At 39.5% G+C, this 20,432-nt stretch overlaps 1 protein-coding gene across 2 annotated transcripts; it reads left to right on the top strand.

The window, feature by feature from the left end:
- The first annotated feature begins 141 nt into the window (after positions 1-141).
- On the top strand, positions 142-19,203 carry traf2b (Tnf receptor-associated factor 2b). Of its 2 annotated transcripts, none has more exons than XM_030066147.1 (11): positions 142-360; positions 7,657-7,861; positions 10,341-10,419; positions 10,760-10,858; positions 13,005-13,166; positions 13,342-13,416; positions 14,047-14,121; positions 15,183-15,407; positions 15,580-15,883; positions 16,167-16,315; positions 16,432-19,203. In XM_030066147.1, exons 2-11 carry the CDS (start codon positions 7,686-7,688, stop codon positions 16,648-16,650), a joined length of 1,563 nt encoding a protein of 520 aa, XP_029922007.1. In that variant the 5' UTR covers positions 142-360; positions 7,657-7,685; the 3' UTR covers positions 16,651-19,203. The 2 variants fall into 2 exon arrangements, with proteins under 2 accessions (XP_029922007.1, XP_029922008.1); XM_030066148.1 differs by lacking the exon at positions 142-360 and adding an exon at positions 776-843.
- Positions 19,204-20,432: the final 1,229 nt, after the last annotated feature.

The raw sequence follows: 20,432 nt of genomic DNA, 5'->3' as shown, positions 1-20,432 counted from the left end.
TTATACCTGGTTGGGCGGGTTTTGGGCTGGTTTTGAATTGCTGTTTCGCTGCTTTTGTCTCACAGACCTGGCAACCCTGGTGGGGAGAACGGGGCCCTTATCTCCGGGGCAGTCCGTGCGGGCGGGACTTGGTCTGCTTCAGTTGATGCAGTGTGGACTTTAAGACTCCGTCCCTCCCGACGACTTTGTCCGTGAACATTTTGTACACGTCGCACCAAAATGTAAACAGTGCTAGCCTCCAGGTTAAAGTGCCCTTGTGCTCCTCACAGCTTCTTGTTTCGTTTTGTATTGTTCAGAAAAACGAAATACTGTCCAAAGCAGATTTTTTTTTCTGACTACGGTTGCAAGCAAGAATTCAAGGTCAGTTCAGCTGGTTTATACACGACTGATATGGTTTACTCGCCACAATGCTAAGTCATTAGTAGAACGATGCAGTGCTGGCTAGCCTGAGCTACCATTCGGCCGTTAAGTTAGCTTGCTGAGTTTTGAACCTTGTTCCGGTTATAGATAAGTTTGAGTCTAGGTCAGGGGTTGGCAACCATGAGCCATAGTGAGCCGAGAGTCTGCAGGTTTTCTTTCCAAGCAAACACACCAGATAGTTTCACTTATCACCTCACATGGTGTCGTTTTTCGGCTCACTATGGTACATGGTTGCCTACCCGTGGGCTAGGTTAGCTGCGTAGCATATCTCCTCGAAGCCGCACTGCAACGAGCTACTGAGTCAATGATTATGTGTACTCATTATATGCCGTCTGCAATAAGCCCTGCCCCTTGGGTGGAACTTGTTATAATACTCGCATATTGTTGAGTGTTAAGAGTATATGGTGAACAGACGGAACCTGGGTAAGTAACTTGCCGTTGGGATTTAAACAGCATCAGAAAGTTGTGTTGAGAAACTGGTACTTTGCTAATGTAAAGGGGTTTGAACAACATGGCGAACGTAAGGGCGAACGGTTAAAGTGCGACGGAAACTGGATAGGCAACACATGCGGATGTCACAGCTGCTCCCAAGTTTACCAGAACTATTGCGAGAGCCAAAGGATACCGGACTAACGTTGTGATAGATGTTTTTTAGACAAAAGAGATTGTGTGTATGGACAGGTGTCTGGGGTTCCAGTTGCTACCCTGTTGAGGTTTCTATGGTTACTGAAGCCTTACACTACAGAAAGGGTGTAATCATACTGCTACTTGTTTGCGATGTCGTTGCTCTTCGTTTCATAGTAGCTCTTTGTCTCAACTGCCTTCTTCTCTTGCACAACAGTGTTATATGACTATACACGTCATACATCCTTTCTAGTTGCATGCTTTTCTGCTCTGGGTGTATGGGGTTAAATGATACGTAGTCTGGCGTAATTGGGCTTCAATTAGGCTGTTCTATTATCCTTAATTATAATAGAAATAAGTGTCTAACAATATGTGTCTAAGAGCTGGAAATTATGCAAAGCATCTGACTAAATTACAAGTCATGCCATATGGCTTCTGATATGAAAAGATAGTGACCTATGACTGAACAAGATAACTATGTATGAATCACCCTCTTAACTGCATCATTACTCACAAGTTTTTCTTACTTATTTTTTGTCATATGATTTTATACTGAATTGCAAATAACCTTGTGGAAGGATAGACACCTCTGAAGAACACTTGGAATAATTCATTGATTTTAATATTGAATAATAATGGAATAGTATTGATTATAATAAGTAGTGATTATTATCTTTGAATATTTAACATGGGAATACAGAAATAACACTTTTTTCAGTGTTTAAGAAATCCTCAGTTGAACTAAAAATAATAATTTAAAAATAAAACAGTCACTAATGTTGGAATACAGACCATGTAGAATGAATCAGATGTAATCTTTAGAGCTATGTAGACTTGCCCACTGTAACATGCTTTTATTTATAATAGATCACTGAACTCTTGTTTAAATTATGTCCACATTCAGAGAAACTGTTTGAAGTTTTATTTTGCATAGTCCAGGCTATATGACAGAGCTTTAAATTTTCATGAAAAACTACATGAAGAACAGCTTCAAAGTCATGAATGATAACAAGATGTCGTTAATAGATGAATAATTTGCCTAAATAGTACACTGGAAACTGAAACAAAAATTTTTACCATGTAAATTTGTGATGTATAATTAAGAAGTTTGGATAATTTTACACCAGTAAAAAGAGATGGAATGGAAATTTTAATTCCTTTGGAATATTCCTAGACACCAGCTGCTTTTATTACTGAGAAAAATAAATAATACTAATACTACTACTGCTTCTACTACTACTGCTGCTGCTTCTACTACTACTACTACTACTAATAATAATAATAATAATAATAATAATGATAACAACAACAATAATAATAATAATAATAATAATAATTTGAACACAGGGAATGTGCCTTAGATTATTAGTTTTTTTTTAAAGGACTGAATTGCTTTTGTATCTTAAGTGGTTACTACTGCCGCAGCTAATGGTTACTAATGTGTTACTGGCTATATGTGTGCTATATGGCCATGTTAACTTGCCAATCCCAAGCTGTTGTAAGTTCTCTTGCTGTAAGTCTGTCAGTCATGTGACTCTCATTAGAAATGTGCTACTTTTTCATCTGCTTCAGTGTTTCTGCTGCTACTAATATGCATTTAGGGTCAGAATAACCCTTTAATTGGTCCTGTTTGACTTCCTTTCAAGTTCCAGTCATTCACTTAAATTCTCACTTCCTACTATAAATCATGAAAATACTCTGTGAGAATAGGACTTTTCCCACTTCAGCAATTGTTGAGTAAATCTGTACTTACAAAATGTTCTCACCAGACAACTACTGTCCTGTGCAACCTGTTGGTTGGCTTTCTTGGTTACATCATAATTCCAGCTAAACTATAATCTGTTTGCATGCTTTACACGGTTTGCTGATACATACACCTATTTGTGCTTTCATACATGCATACTTTTTGCAGAAATATTTGTTACCTAAATTCAAAGGCTGTAAGGTATCCCATTGAATGACAGTTTTTCCAACTAATATTGTTGTCTGGATCCAGTAGTGAAAACACTAGCCTAATTTGGAAAAAATATCAGATTACCATTTTCTTCTCAATTCCTTTATGATAAAACAAGCTTTTGTTTAAATCTGTTATTCAAATTTAGCTAGCTTTTGTAAAGGGGCAATAGTTTATCTATTTATCTATTTCTGTTGTTGACCTTCCAACCGTCAATGCTGTATTAATTATTGACATCACAGTTTCGCTTTAACACAGCAGTGATTGTCACAGGCAGCCATGGCAACTCCTCTCTCCAGTGGTACAACTGGTTTGAATGTCCCCTAATGGGCAGAGCGGCCAGAATTGTGTGGACGTCAGTGAGGCTAAATAGCTGATATTGTTAAGATGAAAAACATCTTTGAATAAGTAGCCAACTCTGCGGCCCGTTTGCAACACAAGCTGTTCAGCTCAGGCAACTGCGACTTTGCCTGCTATCATCTGATTGCATGCAGTTAAATAAGACAAAGTGGAATTGGAACGACTCTGGAGTATTCACTCATTATCTTTATGTATGCCTGTCCTCATTTATCATAAAAAAAACAGTAACAGTTGTAATTGAATGAAATAGGGAAATAAACATAATTATCGCTGTATGCATACATACATACAAACACACAAACACACATTGCTGATATCACTTTTTAAAGCATTCATGTTGATGAAAATCATTTGTAATCTATGAAGGGAAACCTTCCCTCTCAACGTCGCAGCCATCTGCAGATGGATTTCTGTCAAGTCTGGCGCGCCTGCAAGATGGCACAGGACGAGGACGTTCCATTTGTTTGAAAATAGTTTGCCTCCCCTCTCGGTTCTTTCTTGCTTCCTCCTCTCGCTACCTTTCATTGAGGAGTCGAGGATACGACGAAGGACAAAGGATACAACACAACTCGTTGGAGTTGGAACGCGCGGCTATTCAGGGGTGCGAGGGGCTCGTTGCTATCCCAGCATGCATAGGGTGAAAAGACTGGGAAATGTGGTTAAATTAGCAGTCCAGTGCAGTTCTAGCAGCAAAGCACCACTGCTATAAAATGAACTGCAGCTCCTGGAAGTCACTTTGTAGATTGGTGACAGGATCAGGTATATCTTAATTGTTCATTATTTATATCTGGTCTATCTGCAATAGAGAACACGACCATATTTGACCACTAGGAGGCAAAGGTGCTTATTGCGATTCACACCTGTGGGTCTGTAACATGTCCAGCTTTAAGCAAAATATTTCATTCATCACATGCTGCTACTCTCTGTTGATATGAGTGTAATGTCTGGAAGTCCTAAAAGGTAAGAAAGAAAAAAGTAAACCTTTCTGTTAAACCAAAATTTTTTCAGGATCCTCCTTTTTTTATTTTTATTTTTTATTTTTTATTTTTTTTACTTTTTGCCGATTTTTTTTCTCCTGTTGCAATGTCAGTACATTGATTTGATGAGCGAGCTAATAAATATTCTTAACAATACTAGATATTCAACTTCAGTAACACTCTCCAGAGAACCAAGCAGCACTGTAGGGTAATTCCGTTGGTCATAATCTCTGCTTCTTTAAACTGTCAGGCTCCGTACATACCATATGTATGTAGAAATTTATGTAGCAACTTGACATACAGTCTAAGATTTTTTACATGTATGCCACAGCTGTTTTTGTCTTTCCACTTCTAATGTGATGTCTAGCGAAGGATCTGGGATTTTCCAAGTCTGGCAGTTTTGAGTAAAACAAAAAAAGCATTTCGTTTTTCTCTTTAGTTTATTGAAATTGAAATTAAAAGTTTGACCAAATGAAGGTGTTATGGCGCTTTTCCACTAGCACGTACTCATCTCTACTCGGCTTGCCTCGGTTTCGGTCATTTTCCATTACAATTGAGAACCACCTCGTCGTCGGTGGAGTCGTCATAGCAAGGCGGCACACCGTCCAGCTCTCTCTGGATTCTTTGGGCCACCACCAAGCACAGAAAAGTCTCCACCTCTTCATTTGACCACGGTACCGGTTTGCTTGCCATTTTCCAACTTTGCCAACTTCAGCGATGATCAATGCGCACGGTCACTGTTGCCGTTTTCTTTTAAAAATGCCGAGTTTGGTTTTTGTTCAGGAGGTGCTCTCATGTGCCGTTGCTCCCTGTCCAATCAGTGGCCTGCACTCTGTGTACATCACATTTTCGTCTCGACTCAGCTCACTTGGAACCCTGGTCAAGGAGGTACTAAAATAGTACAGGTACTACCACCTAATGGAAAACTTTACAAGCCGAGTAGTTGCTAGTGGAAAAGTGCCATTAGAGACATGGACAAAATGTGCTTTATGCATGTTTGAAACAGTTCTTTATCAGTTTAAAGTTAAAAAAAAAAAGTTGCACACAGGTGTGAGTGAACCCTGAAAAGGCAGCAGCAGAAGAGGAGGAAACTACTCAACAACAACAGGATGTCAGCATCTTTGGTGCTTTGACCCCTGATAACAGTTCAGTTCAAGGCAACATCCTTTCGGCACAGTTGGCAGTCACTGGCCAGTAACATTTCAGTAACTGGTTACTGTACTCTGTATTTTATTTGTAATTATTTGAATGCAACATGAGTTTAAAATTTGAAATATTGTATTTGTTCTTAAGTGATTACAATAAAATTTCTTAAAATAACCGAAAGAGCTTTGTGGCTTTTGTATAGGCCTACACCCTAAAAAAGGTGATGTAAGTTCCCCAAATAGTAGCCTGCTTGAGCATTCTTCAAGGTACAACTTGAGTAGTTTTTGGAAAAATAGACAAAACAATCAATATTAACAAGTACAAGCCCCACAGATGAGTAACATTATGTTGTTATTTTAATTTTGGTAAGAATATCATGTGAATGCGTCTGATAATATAGATGAAAAAAGCATTCGCCATTTGATGGCACTTAATGAACTTCAGATTGCACTCCCTGAGAAAATGTGGTGATGATGTCAGAAAACAGGCTTCCCTAGATAAACAGACAAACATACAGGTAACAGGTATTAGATTATGCCATTTGTGGGGAGAATTAACTTTTACTAAGATTAAGTAAAGCATAGCAGAATATACTGAAATACCAGAATTAAATATGGCATATGGATTAGTATCTCTGGCTGTTGTGATATTCAGGTCAAAACTACATCTTCACAAGGCACTCACTCAACTGAGTGCCAATTGTGGAAAATGACTCATTTCAGGGCTCAGCCACTGGCAAGTTGGGGCTGTCTGCAGCCTGCTGACTCAGAGCAAGACTTGCCCACTTATGGCAGTGCAAGACACGCCCAGTGTTACATCAGTACAAGGCACGCCCACTCAGGGCAGTACAAGACATGCTTTGGTACAAGGCACGCCCACTTACATCAGTACAAGGCACACCCACTTAGAACAGGACAAAACATGCCTTGGTACAAGACACGCCCACTTGCGTCAGTACAAGACACGCCCACTTGCGTCAGTACAAGACACGCCCACACTGCTGAGGATAAGCTTAGGAAAAGTGATGGGGGGGCGTGTCTTGTACTGACGTAAGTGGGCGTGTCTCGTACTAGTTTTGTTTTGTGCTGCAGGCTGCAGACAGACCTCTGGAGAGGTGAAGCCAGAGTGGAGGTAGCTTAAAGTGCAGTTTGTCTTCACAGCCAGCAGGTGATGAAACAGACTACTAAACTCAACAGGAGGAACACTATTTTTCTCTTAATTTATCAACTCAAAAAAAAAAAAAAAACATTTTCCCCATGATGTTATGGTTTCTGAAAGTAGTTTCAGGTTTTCCTAAGTGTAGCATGATGTTCATTTTGGAAATTCTAATCCATTTAGAGTAGAAAAGGCCATAAAGCAGGTACTCTTTAAAGGCGTGGACAGTGGCCAGTCAGTGAAATTTTTAGCAGGAGCAATACTACTGAATGAATGAATTGTAGAAGTACTGTAGGATCAATGCAGCAATGTATGTCTCGCTATGTCCGCAATCACATGTTTGTTACTTTGGTCATGAGATGTTATATTGGACTGTATAGAATGCTACAGACTAGGGAGTATTTTCTAGAAGGTTCTGTGGTATAGACATTAGTATACTCCAAATCAGTGGATTATTGTCATTCCTCCTCAGCTTCACCTCGTCGTCCAAATTTGGGTTTTCTCAGCCACGATATGAAGATGGCATTGACCATTAGGCAGAACTTTTTCAGACTGGCTGTTCAGACACCACTGAGTGACCAGTGGTCATCAGTGGCTGGTGATGTTGCAGCTTTTATATAGAATATGCTTCCTCCTGAGACAAAAATGTGTGGTTTTAATGGCTTAAGAATGTTGAGCAAACCCAGAATTACAAACTCCACAAATGATGACACCAACATTGACCAATTGGAATATAATGCCCCTGACAACGTTACAGCAATTTAATATTAAATATAGTTAGACCAGTAGTTCACTTTTTGTGGCAACTGGAAAAAAATGGTAGAACTTAGAAGAAGTATTGTGGAATGATTTTTTCCCCCTGTTTGTAAGTCAATATATTGATATCATTGCATGACAAATTTGAAGTACTGTTTAAATGTCTTTTTCTTTTGCACAAGTGTTGAACAGATGTGTGTTGTCATTTATGTATTGGTTTTTCTTGCAACTGTTAACACAAATTTGGGCGGTATGTGTTCCCAGGGCACAGCACCAGAGTTTGATGGAGAGGAATGGCCCGCATCTCATTGGACTGCACAGACTCCCTACCAGGGATTCCCCTCAGTGTGCTGTCGGTGCCCATGGAAAATAAATACAAATGTCAGCAATGTCTCCAGGTCCTCAGGAAGCCTGTACAGGCACAGTGTGGCCACCGCTTCTGTGTCCACTGCTTCAAACAGCTCACCAGGTTAGACTGGAGGTCCTCAAACCATCTAAAGCTGGCCTCCCTTTAAATGCTTCCCTCTTACTGGGCATGCTCAGACTTACCTAGATCTCATAATATAGCAGCATCTTCTAGCATCCTGCTGAGGCTTGTGTGTAGTGCATTTGTTGCTTGCCTGGCACCTGTCAGCACATCCTGTGTGCTTTCCTTTGCACAGATATCACTCAGCTAATGCAGCGTCAGCTTTCACATGACTGGATCCTCTTGCTGAAGTCAGTGAGCATAAAGGTCCAACCATGCTGATTCATTCTAAACATACACATGGCTTCATTTTGGCTTCTCTTCCCATCTCACATGGAGCTTCTCTTCTTATAATCACTAATGCATTGGTTTATTTATTTATATTGAATGCACTCGTGCATTAATACACTGGTGTGCCAGTTTGCACATAAAGTACCTGGGAATTATTCACCAACTGGGATTTTAATTGTTTTGTTTTGTTTTGTTTTTGGTACTTTTTTGACTACGCTGAAAACTGGATGCATATTTACTTTTTTCTTTCCCTGGGTAGAAATAAGAACTTCATGTCATGTTTTTATTAAAAAAAAAAAAAGAAAAGAAAATAAACATGAGAAATTGACACAATTCTGAAGAATTAAAGCTACTACCTTTTTTTCCAAAACATTTTCACACAGTGAAAAACAGAGAGAAAGTTTGGTGCAATAAAGGGCAATGTAGAAATAGTATGAACTAATGGAGTGGTTCATACTGGATACTTTTAGAAGTTTGTTTTGGATGCCTAACATAACAACCCTCTAAAAATATCACAGTATCACAGTCATAAGACAGTCTTGTGAAGAACTCACTCGGGTTCAAAGAGTGCCGGGTAAACAGTCAAGTCAGGCATGTATTTTTGCACTATATACACAAGCATCCTGAATAAGCATTTTGCATAGTGCACCTTTAATCTTTGTCAGGGTTGGAAAAGTCTGGAAATTACTTGAGAGTCATATAAGAGAGTCATGAAAATTTCATTCTTTCTTGATATACATGTAGTTATGATATTTGTTATGAAAAAGATCTTCAGCTATAGCAGAACATGACCCAGTGGCCAGTCATACTGCCCTGCTACAATCAGCACAGATTATACATATGTTATACACCAATTGAAGCCACCAGGTCCATTCTTAAACTGATGTCTGGTCAGGTTTGAAACGTATGATTTGAAGGACTTCTGTAGGTCCATGCCATGAGTTATCTAGAAGATAATCAATGAGTTATCTAGAAGATAACTCATAAGTTATCTAGAAAATAATTCATGGCATGCAAGCGAACGTTTCACAATACTGCTTCTGCTCTATCACGTCCATCACTATGTGTCTGGTGTGACATGATGAAATGTGTCATGAAAGCCAAACCTATTTTATGTGCATGTCACAGTCCATAACTGAAGCTGCCCTGACATGAAGAATGTTTTGTAATAACCGGCTTGGTTAGATATCTGTGAGTTGCTTCCTCAACATGCTGCTTATACATGCTGTGACATGCTGACATGATATGTAGTGTGTTTTTATTGGTATGGGGCTGGAAGTTGTTAGTTTGTTGTCATTTTATATTTTGTAGATTATCATCTCTACCATTTGCTGTGTAGTCCAGATTTTTTTATAGAAAATATGTATGCACTTTTCAAATGTCAAAAATCAGGGCTGTGAGGAGTGGATATCCATAAGATGGGCTATGTTTGCTGCAGTGGTTAAATATGTTCACCAGCATCACCTTTGATGCTTTTGTTATTTTCAGTATTCATTTTTGTTACTCACTGGCTAAAGCGGACTACAGCAGCGATGATCTGGCCTCTACATTATTTTTCTGTTGTTGTTTTTTTGTGCCAGAATTAATTCTCCTGACTGTTGTACATTCAAATTTAGATTTTCATGGCACCGAATCAAACAATCATAGTTTTTACTGTTCATATAGGCTCTGTTTACCTAATCATGACAACCTGACAGATAGCCATGGCTGACTGTTGTAGTTCTGTTTCCCAAATGAGTAGCTTTTCACTAGCAACATTTTTTTCTTTTATCAAATTCCATCAATATTTTCTATATTTTGGATGACACACAGAATGGTGGAGGTGTTAACAGCATACAAAATCACGCCAGACTTAAGGTTTTCTCTTGATCAAAAGATTTATCTTGATCCCCTCATCCTTTCCCTAACCCCCTGCTGATTTTTTCTAAACCTTGCATATCCCAAAGTCAAGGTTAGAAACATCAGTGTTTGTAAAGTGTCACAAACATCTCTTTTTCTTGTGCTATCTAAACAGTAGATTGCTAGTGCCTTGATTTGATGATTCATCTTTGTACCTCAGCTCTGATCCATGGTGCTTAGCTGATGCTCCAGTAATGGATCAGGTGAGGATTATTGCTGCCTGTCAGTGCCCACCAGCTGATCCTCTGAATGTTATTTACTGTAAAGTGACCCAGCTTATCTTGTTTGTCAGTTCCGGCCCAAAGCCTTGTGAGGCCTGCCACCAGGAGGATATTTTTGAAGAATCTATATCCATTCTAAATAGCAATGAGGTAAGTTGGGAACTATTCAGTGATCAGATTCTGTGAGTCATTCTCTTGCTTCTGATGAGCAGACACTAACTCCCATATATTTCACACCCACACAACTGTTTCCAGGCAAAACACTGGTTTCGACAAGACTGAAGCTATAAATTTCCTGGCTAGGAAAAGGCTGCTATGTATTCAAGAAAGGAAACTCAGTGAAAAACAGGGGATGCCCCCAACCTCCCCAACCCCCCACCGGAGTTTCCTCCTCACAGGCGCTACACAATACCACCCACTGTGTCTGCTTGCAATTATAATTAATGCCTTTATGATCTTATTGTGCTCTCTGTTCTCCCCCCTCCACCAGGCCTTTCCGGACAATGCTGCAGGAAGAGAAATAGCCAGTCTGCCTGCCAGGTGTCTTAACCAGGGGTGCAGTTGGACAGGCTCCATCAAAGAGTATGAGGTATATACAAAGTCTGACTTTTTTAAAGCTGTGGATGTTTTTATTGCAATATAACCCACTGCTGCCAATTCTAGAGTACTAATCTGATTTAATCAGATAAGGGAGTAATTTAGTAATGTCACAAAAAATCCCTGCCTTTCAAAATTTCTTTACCCGCTCATTCCATTGTGGCATTTTTTTTGAATTTTTTTGAATGTTGGCTCAGGGTTGAATTTCCCTTTAGCAGAGTGAGTGGTTGTTGTTGCATGAGGATGATGAAAAAGGAAGTGAAACTTGACACATAGCCTGGAAAGTCCCAACCATACCCAAGCCCAAGGCCCTTATTTATCAGCTGAGGGAACAGCTCAGTGGAAAGTACCGAGGTGGATAGTCATGAAATTTAGATTAACTAGATTAGATTACTACAGACAGCTAGGAAACGAGAAGATTAATGATAATGAAACTGCTATTCATACATCAGGTTAGCTGGTTCACAAGGGAATATGGGTATACAGTTGGCTGTTCTAGCATTGTGAAAGAGTGCTTTGTGTTGATGTTGTCTGTCTGGTTTGGCTTCTACTATGAATGTCTCAGGGTGGGGCAAAGTAATCCAGTAACAGTTAAAGCTAAGGATAACCGATTTGCTGTGAAAGGGTGTTTGCTGTGCTCGTAGTGTGTCTGTACATGGCATGCATCTAGGCTACTCTATAACAACCATATGTAGAGCAAGCGTGTAAACAGGAAGTACGTTTAAGGCAGCAACACTTTGCTGGTGTTTGAAATAATTCGACATGCTTGCAAATGCTTTGCTGACGAGGCTTGTATGTGGTTGAACCCTGCTCTTTCTTAAGATAGACAATTATCAGTTTATTTTGTGGCCTCGGTGTCTGCAGTAAAAGTATGTGTTAAAGGTTTATATGTCCTTGCCACATTGAAAACGTGATGAGTGTTTGTGTGTGAAGTGACCGCGTTATCTGTGATAGAGCACAGATAACATGGTAGGCCACTGGGTTAGTCATTGCTGACTGGAAAGAGCAATGCTACACAAACGGAGGATGCGGTTTTCCAAAGCCGGAAAAAAAGATGAATCGTGGCGTTGATGAGTGTTTTGGTCGGGCGCACTTTTGTCTTCTAGATCTTGGAAAAAACTCATAATTAATGTAATCCTGAAAAGTGTCGGTCTAGCCTGTCTGGAAAATGAGCATCAGTCAAACAAAAACATGCTAACCTACCTGTGGTTCCTGCTTTGTGGCTCCGTGGCGCAGTGGTGAGAATTAATGAGTGTTTTCCTCCTTCTGTCCCAGAAACCACACCCCGCTGTACCCCGCCCATCCCTCTTAATATCTTAATGTCTTACCTCTTATTAACTGTTCAAAATTGAACTTTTATTGCTAAGTGCATTATAATTATGATTTTTTTTTTTTTTTTTTGCGAGACTCTAGTCACAGCATGCCTTTGATTTTTGTCACTCCTCTGTTTATGTTCTTTCCATTTTTGCACTCAGCCATATTTCCCCATTTGTGTTATTGAGTTGCTTTTCAAGTGTGCTGTCTTTTTGAAAATTGTGTGTGTGTTGTGAGGTTTGGGGGGTGACAGAAAATTTAGAAATTAGAGATTATAGATTGTAACTACACCTTTAAACTCAGGATGTATTAACAGTGTTAGTTGTATAGTTTGTTGTGTATAGTTTGTAGACTAGTTTTAGTGCAAAATATTGATTGGTTGAATTATTAATGGAGGGAATGTTTGTGTGTGCACATTAGTTTTCATGCATAAAAAATTTTGTTGTTGTGCTATTCATCTGCGTGACTGTGCATTCTGGAGGGAAATTTTTAAAAAGCATATCAAGCTGTAACTGGTTTTCTTACATTATTTGGCACACCTCTAATCCTCAAGCAGCCCTTTGGGTACAAGGGTGTGTTAGACCGTTTTATTTATGGTTAACCAGCTTGTTCATAATAACTGACAAAACACCAGGTTTCAGTTAGGGTTTTTTTTTTTTTTTTATCTTATATGTGTATTCAAGGCTAGCTTTTGCACTTACAAAGGCTGTGATAACAAAAACACTCCCTTAACATTGTTTGATTACCAGACATAACTTGGCTTTGTGTGGCACAGTAAGAGGGAGGGGGAAATTCTGACTCTGTATGTCTTTCATTCACGTCAGGCTCAACATGAAGGTCGCTGTGAATTTGAACGAGTACAATGCGACGCCTGCAAAAACTTCATCCTTCGTACAGAGAAGGACAGGCATGCCGAGAGAGAGTGTGAGGCCAGAACATTAAACTGCAAATACTGCAAGGCCACCTTCAACTTCAAAGACATCAAGGTGAGGAAGAGGGTTGACCTCCAGCAGCAGTGGCCCGAGACAAAAACACTCTGATTATAGCACACTTTCAAATGAATGGGACACCTCTGCTCTGAAATAAAACAGCTGCTGATTGTGTTATTCTGTATATAATGGAGATCAAACACATTTCTTACTCCCACTTGGTGTATTTCAGGCCCATGATGAGATCTGCCAAAAGTTTCCCTTGCAATGCAAGGACTGTGGCAAGAAGAAGATCCCAAGAGAAAAGGTCAGCGTTCTTACTTTGCGCCCCTTTAACTTTCCATGTAAACTCTTAAATTATGTGGAGTGAAGTTTCTAAAATCTGTTTGGCTCAATAATGTTTGCACATTAATCAAAATGTGTATAGTATAAACTGAGGCAAGTCATGCTCCCACAGTTTGATGATAGAGTAGATCAAGGTTTTTATCCTGTCAGGATTATCTTGTTTGGGTCAAAACATTAATCTGACCTGACATTAAATCATTAAATCATAGGATCAAGGTTTACCTCCATGTGTAAACTGTTTTTTTTAATTATTATTTTTGTTGCCTTAAATGTCCTGTGGTTGAGTATCTGATTGGATGTGTGTGCTCAACTTCTTTCTTTTATTGTTGAAACATTTCCTTTCCTAATAAGGGGTTTCTTGTTAGTCTAAAAACACATGAGATAATCTTTAGAGCAGGGACACATTTTATGGTGTTTTTTTAGGCCACTACAAGCTACTTTCTTTTTTCTTTCTTGAGTTTACTGGTCACTTGATAGTTATGTTCTGTGTAAGATTCCTGTAAGGTACTTTCATTTTCATGTTTGTAGTAATTCAGACGTCCTGGGGGGCTGGCCCACATCCTGACATTTCCTTTGTCTATTCCAAATTCAGTTCAACGACCACATCAAGTCCTGTGTCAAGTCAAAGAGTGCATGTCCTTTCAGTGAAGTGGGCTGTAAAGCTGTGGTAGGTAACAATCAACTAATTATGAATCATCTGCTTTGATCATATCAGTCTTATAACCTCAAATCTCTTCACACACGTCCTGTAAAATTTCCCTTCCTCTGGCTGTTTGTTCAAAACTATGTATAATACACATCAACAAAAGTAGGTCAGCTTAAGTTAGTATGTCTATGTTGTATGATGATTTCTTTAACTATATTTGGCCATTTTGCAAATAAGTCACTGAAGACGGTCAGAAAAAAAAAAATACAGTCATTTCATGGTACAAAATTATTAAAGGCAGAATGAGTAGGGTTTCTTGGTTGTGGTTTGTAAACACAGTATTCAAAGTTGGCCTCTTCCCCTTGGCTAAGCTAACCACCAACAGGGAGTGTTCATTTCCCAGGATAGCGACGGAATGAAACAGCGTCCCCAAGTGTAATGTCACTGTCCTATGAAAAAATCCTCATCCTCTCCTTCAATCCTCACCAGCAGGTGAAAGCCAACTCTTGTTGTGGAATGAACTTTGTCCACTTGACATTTTGCCTGGCCAGATTTCCTTTTTTCCCCGATCCGAGGCTGTGATTTTGTAGCTTCCTATTGCATGTCTTGCTATCAGTCTGGCACCATGCGCTGTGATTGGCTGGGAGCTACACAGCCAATGGCTGATGCCCAGAGGAGTCCCAAGCTCAGCAAAACAAAAAAATCCAGGCAGAGGGCAGTGTGTCTGATTGAGGGGGATTGTTTTTGTGTGAATGTATATTCTGTTTTTTTGTTGTTGTTTTTGTTGTTGTTGTTGTTCTTAGGAAAATCTTACTCATTTTGCCTTTAAATAAAAATATTTTGATCAGGAAACAAATGGACACACCTTTCCTGACCTCAAAAAAAAAAAAAAAAAAAAAAAACAGCATCAAGCATAACAAGATAGCAAAAGCTCATCATTGAGGAAACTTGTTTTGGCCATTCCTTGCATACAAACTATGGATTTATTCTGTGAAATTCCTCATAAGCTTCTTACAGTTGTTAGTTAAACTACATAAATTTGTCCAGAAGATCCATCTAATTTTTTCCCCATGCCCTCTCAGATCGAGAACGGAAAGCAAAATGACCACGAGCAGAGCAGTACTATGGAGCACCTGCGCCTGCTCCTACCCATGGTGCTGTCGGTGGCTCGGATGCGTACAGAGACCACAGGCCCCGGGGAGTGGCAGGAGGACTCTGGTCTGGGTCTCTACAGGGCTCCTGAGGAGGGAGTCACCATGGGAGCTGGAGCTGCAGCCTCTTCGCAATCCCTGGACTTAGAGAAGAAGGTGGGTCTCAGTGGATTGGATGTACTGACCTGTTCGATCACTAATTTGTGTGCTGATGATGATGTGCTATTGCCTCCATGATGGCAGTTCTAGCAAATCCAATTTTTAACGCCTGTGTGTAGGGGTTTTGATGGGGAAAAAAGTCCTAAAAGAATTGTGTGTGCTGTGACAGGTGAACGCACTGGAGAACATTGTGTGTGTCCTGAACCGGGAGGTGGAACGGAGTTCGGTCACACTGGAGGCTTTCTCACACCAACATCGTTTGGACCAAGACAAGATCGAGAACCTCAGCAATAAGGTGCGGCAACTAGAGAGGACCCTTACTATGAGAGACTTGCAGCTGGCAGAGACTGAGCAGCAACTGCGAGAGCTCCAGTTCTGCACCTACGATGGCATATTTGTGTGGAAAATCTCTGACTTTTCACGCCGAAGACAAGATGCTGTGGCTGGACGAACACCTGCCATGTTCTCGCCAGGTATGATCAAAGATTGATTGCAGGGAGGCCATTTTAATGCCATCCTTTGTTCATTTTGGAAGGACATGCGATCATGTGATATTGTCAGTATGTAGACAAGATTCCATCTCTTGACATGCGCTTCATAGCGTGGTATGTTAGAAAAGGGAATTTCCACATGCACACACCCATGTTATCCTTAAAGGAGTGTAAGGGTTCCCTCCTACTCTCCTGTGACTTGTATTTCAGGCTTGGTTTGCAGTTAACCCTTGCTCATGTAGCTTTCCTCTTTTTTCCGTCACAGCTTTCTACTCCAGCAAGTACGGCTACAAGATGTGTCTGAGACTGTACTTGAATGGAGACGGGACAGGTCGAGGAACACACCTTTCACTCTTCTTTGTGGTGATGAGGGGAAAGTGTGACGCTCTGCTCAAGTGGCCATTCAGTCAGAAGGTAGGAATTATTAATACTGCATTTTATCTTTGTCCGTTCATTTTAATCCACAACACTGCAACAAGTGCTGGTCTTTCTGATCTCTGAAAGCTCTCCTCTGCTCTGTTTCCCTCCAGGTGACTTTGATGCTCTTAGATCAGAACAACAGGGAGCACATCATCGATGCCTTCCGCCCCGATGTCAGCTCCACCTCCTTTCAGCGGCCGATCAGTGAGATGAACATTGCCAGCGGCTGCCCACTCTTCTGTCCGCTGGCTAAACTGGCTGGCAAGAGCTCTTATCTGAGAGATGACACCATTTTCATTAAGGCCATCGTAGACCTTACAGGCTTATAGTGTGTTGACTGTGGAAGCCACTACACATACCAAAAATTTAAAACAATGATAATATAAGTTATGTCTTAAACAACTATTATATTATATGTACACTAAATGCAGAGAATCTCCTTAAGATGTTTTTGAAAAAACAGAAAGTGTCACAGTTATGGGAGATGCAGAGGGGATGGACAAATCACAAACACCAAATGAAAATCGACTTTATAGTTTACAGTTACAATGGCAGCTACAAAGGCAGGTCATTAAGTTGAATGCCAGTTGGAAGTTAACAAGGTCTGACAGTCACAAGCACTTTTATATGTGAGTTAGCAAAGCAATATGAGCCCAAATAGTTGGTGCCAGGATTGCAGATGTATCATTCACAAAAACACTGACAAACCGCATAAGCAAAGAGGGACAAGTCAAAGCTCACAGATGGAAAAAAATGGACACTTGACAGGATATTTAAGCAACAAAAATACACTGAAGAATCAATTAATATGCTAATAGCAGAGATAAAGGCACAAAGAGGCAGAAAACCTGGACCCCTGAGCAGTGGAAAAGCGAATGCACTCAGATCAACTTGGATTTGCAGAAAGCTGATAATGTCTGTTGCCGGCTGTTAAACCAGGTGGTGGATCTGTGACTTTATGGCGAGCATAAAGTGTTGTGGGAGTCTCTTGGTCTGATGTTCGCTCTGCATGGTCATACAACAGGCAGGAAATATGAGGCAGTCTTACAGGACGAGGGGCACCCTGTGGTGAAAACACTGGTGTTCCACTACACAGCTTAGGCCTTGTATGTCAACAGTCCAAGGAGGGCTGACGTTATGCAGAGGGCAAAGTGACACCCTCATCCTTGTTAGGTACTTCATATTTGTGTTTCTTGGTATTTCTGGGTGTTTCAGTGATTTTGTTCATCCCCTGAATATTTAAGCTTTGTGGTGCCTGAGTCCCAAGATGCTGTCAAAACACAGCTTAGAGAGTGTAGATAAAGTATGTCAAGATAAACTCAAGCAAGGCTAAAGGGGCCATTACAAGAGCATCTCTTGGGCTTTCTAACCATGATGCAATAATGCAGTAAAAATCAAATATGACTTCCGTAATTGGTGAGGAATGTGATATTCGCTGAACCTGATGTGACACTTACCCTGTGACTTTCTAAATCTTATGACACTCTTGGCATTCTAGATATTATATATAGAATAGAATTAAGAATTACATAGAATTAATTATATTATATAGAATTAAGTATATCTAAATATCTTATTATGATGATGATTATTATTGATATTATCATTTTTATATAAATCAAACTATATTATACTTCCATTTAATAAGTATAAACATTCTATATTTTGTTATATATAGATCATTTATCAGCACAAGTTTGATTAATATGTAATGTAGTCGAGCAAGAGATATATATCTTTCTGTTTTGATTAACACTTGTGGTTGATATAGATTACAAAAGTTCCTGTAGCTAATAAAGATGCGCTAATAAAACCAGTTGAAGCAATTACATATTATATATCGGAAAAGCTTGTAGTAGAGCTGAGACATCCAGCCAAAGATATAGAGATGCAAATTATTCACATCACATGGACTAAATCCAGGCAGACCCAGGTGGGTCTATACCAGATTATACGTAACTGTACCCGGATGAGAATAAATGAACGATTCCCTGCCTCCCTAGACAGAGACAGATTACAGATTACACATATATGACCCATTCTGTTTGAGTGTTCAATGTCACTTTGAAAACTACTCCTAAAAAAAGCGTAATCTTTATTCTTCAGGACAAAGAGTTTGTCATGGCTATAATTCATGTAACTTCCTGTGTAAGTCGGAGAGAAATGTATCATCACGGACACAAACTGGCAAAATAGGTTGGATTTGTTGGGACTAGTTGCTAAAAAACTAATAATCAAGTTTGTTTGGTGTTAAACTAACTGCAACTTGCTGTTCAAGTGTTAACTGTTATAGTGATAGGTGCACTGTTGATTACCTTTTTTTGCTTTGGCCAAAGATGCAGGAATATTTATTCTATTCTATTGTTTTGTTTTCCTCCAATATGTTAATAATAGAAATATAATCACTGCGGTGTAGCGCTACCCATAATCAGCCTTAGCACAGGTACACTGTATTGTATTTAGTTATATTACAGAATTGTTTGAATGTTTATTTTCTTATATTAAATTACTTAGTAAATCTTAATACTTTAATGCAATAGCTTCAGTATAATCCTAAATAATAAATAGATTAATCTCATAACACATTTTACTTGTTTTTGTGTGGCCTTCATCCCCCTCTATACAGAAACTGTGTAGTAGCTCCACATTTACAATACTGTTGCATTATCACTTTGTTCATGATCTCAAAATTACAGAAACATGCCTCATAATACTGCCTTCCTTTGATTTGCACGATTGTATTTTTTTCCCCCAGATGGTTGTGTACATATATATTTTTCCACTTCTAAATCAACATTAAAACAAATCAGCAGAGTCTGGTGACTGGGCTGAAACATCGGGAGTACACACACCAAAATGTGGAATAAAAATTGGTTCTTTGAGCCCAGGTGTGCGATTTTTGCATCTTTCACGGACCTAAAAGGATTTGTGTTTTTTGAATACCTGAAGTCACCCAATGCTGAATACAAGAGGTAGTATAGGACCTTATGAAGACTCACAGCCCAAGTTTCCCCAGGGCAAGCTATCATGTTGACTTAACAGTGAGTCAGTGGGGCAAGTTGACCTTAATTGGAAGCTGCCAGGTCTGCCAGTTATGGGGTTTTTTATATCTGGATAACATCCTGTTTTTTTTTTTTTTCTTTTTTCCTGGATCACTTCTGCATGACATGTTGAGGAAGCTCTCATGAGATATTTTACAGCATTGTTTAGCACAGAGATGGAGCAAACAATTCTCACATTCGGCTATTTGAAGAAGGGGATGTACAGATAACCAGAGGGAACTTACACACGTCTCCATCCACGCAGATTAAAGACCTGCAAACATAAGCCAATAACACGCACATAATGCAGCTCTCAGCCATATATGGCCAGCTCTGTGCCACGTTTTCCTTCATCTCCTAAAATTCTCCTTGGAAACCTAATCATTCTGATGCAGTTGTTGTAAGATTGGTAAAACCAAGAAAAATTACTTCAAATTTATCTTTGATGTGAAATCTCAACCGTTGTTATGACACAAAAGCCCTTTACGGCACACAAAAGATACTTTCCAGCCACTTGGAAAAAAATTAAAACTAAAAAAATTCTCAGTGGGTGTCACCACAATACTGAGAATTTTTGCACAGAGAATTTATTATTTTAAGTACAGCGTGAAATGCTTCAGCTTCTCCAAAATGTTGCTCTTTTTCAGTTTTGGTTTAGTTTGTGATGCACTTTGTGGTGCACAGTGGGCCCCCAGTACATTCCTGTAGTCCTTGTGGTTAGGAGTCTAATCCAGACAGGGCCGTTTGCAGACGACAGTTCTCTACTTCCCTCTGCCTTGCAGCTGTGTGAATCACATTTATATTGAGGGAACGTCGACACGTTTGATGCGAAATCCAGATTTGAGACACATGCAGTCAGTACATGTCTAGAAAGGCAGTGCTTTCTAGGGAAATCATTCCTTTGGTAGATATGTGACATTGTCTGTTTTTTTATTTATTTCATGTATCTTTGATTAAGAGAAAAAAAACTAAGAAAACACTCACCTATGAACACAGATTCAGTGATGAAAGTTGCAGACAACAAATGCAACATACACAAATACAATTACTGTAATATATGAGGTCAGTGT

Source organism: Myripristis murdjan, chromosome 12 (genome assembly GCF_902150065.1).
Source record: "Myripristis murdjan chromosome 12, fMyrMur1.1, whole genome shotgun sequence".
NCBI classification, from domain to species: Eukaryota; Metazoa; Chordata; class Actinopteri; order Holocentriformes; family Holocentridae; genus Myripristis; species Myripristis murdjan.
The sequence above is the reverse complement of the archived record's forward strand: the minus strand, read 5'-3'. Positions and strand labels throughout refer to the sequence as shown.

What these genes read in the sequence shown, in the direction of transcription:
- traf2b (XM_030066147.1), top strand. Translation starts at nt 7,686, where the DNA reads ATGGCCCGCATCTCATTGGACTGCACAGACTCCCTACCAGGGATTCCC. An exon ending in CCATTCTAAATAGCAATGAG is followed by an intron (nt 10,420 to 10,759) that starts GTAAGTTGGGAA and finishes CCCCTCCACCAG; the next exon opens with GCCTTTCCGGACAATGCTGC. An exon ending in GCTCCATCAAAGAGTATGAG is followed by an intron (nt 10,859 to 13,004) that starts GTATATACAAAG and finishes CATTCACGTCAG; the next exon opens with GCTCAACATGAAGGTCGCTG.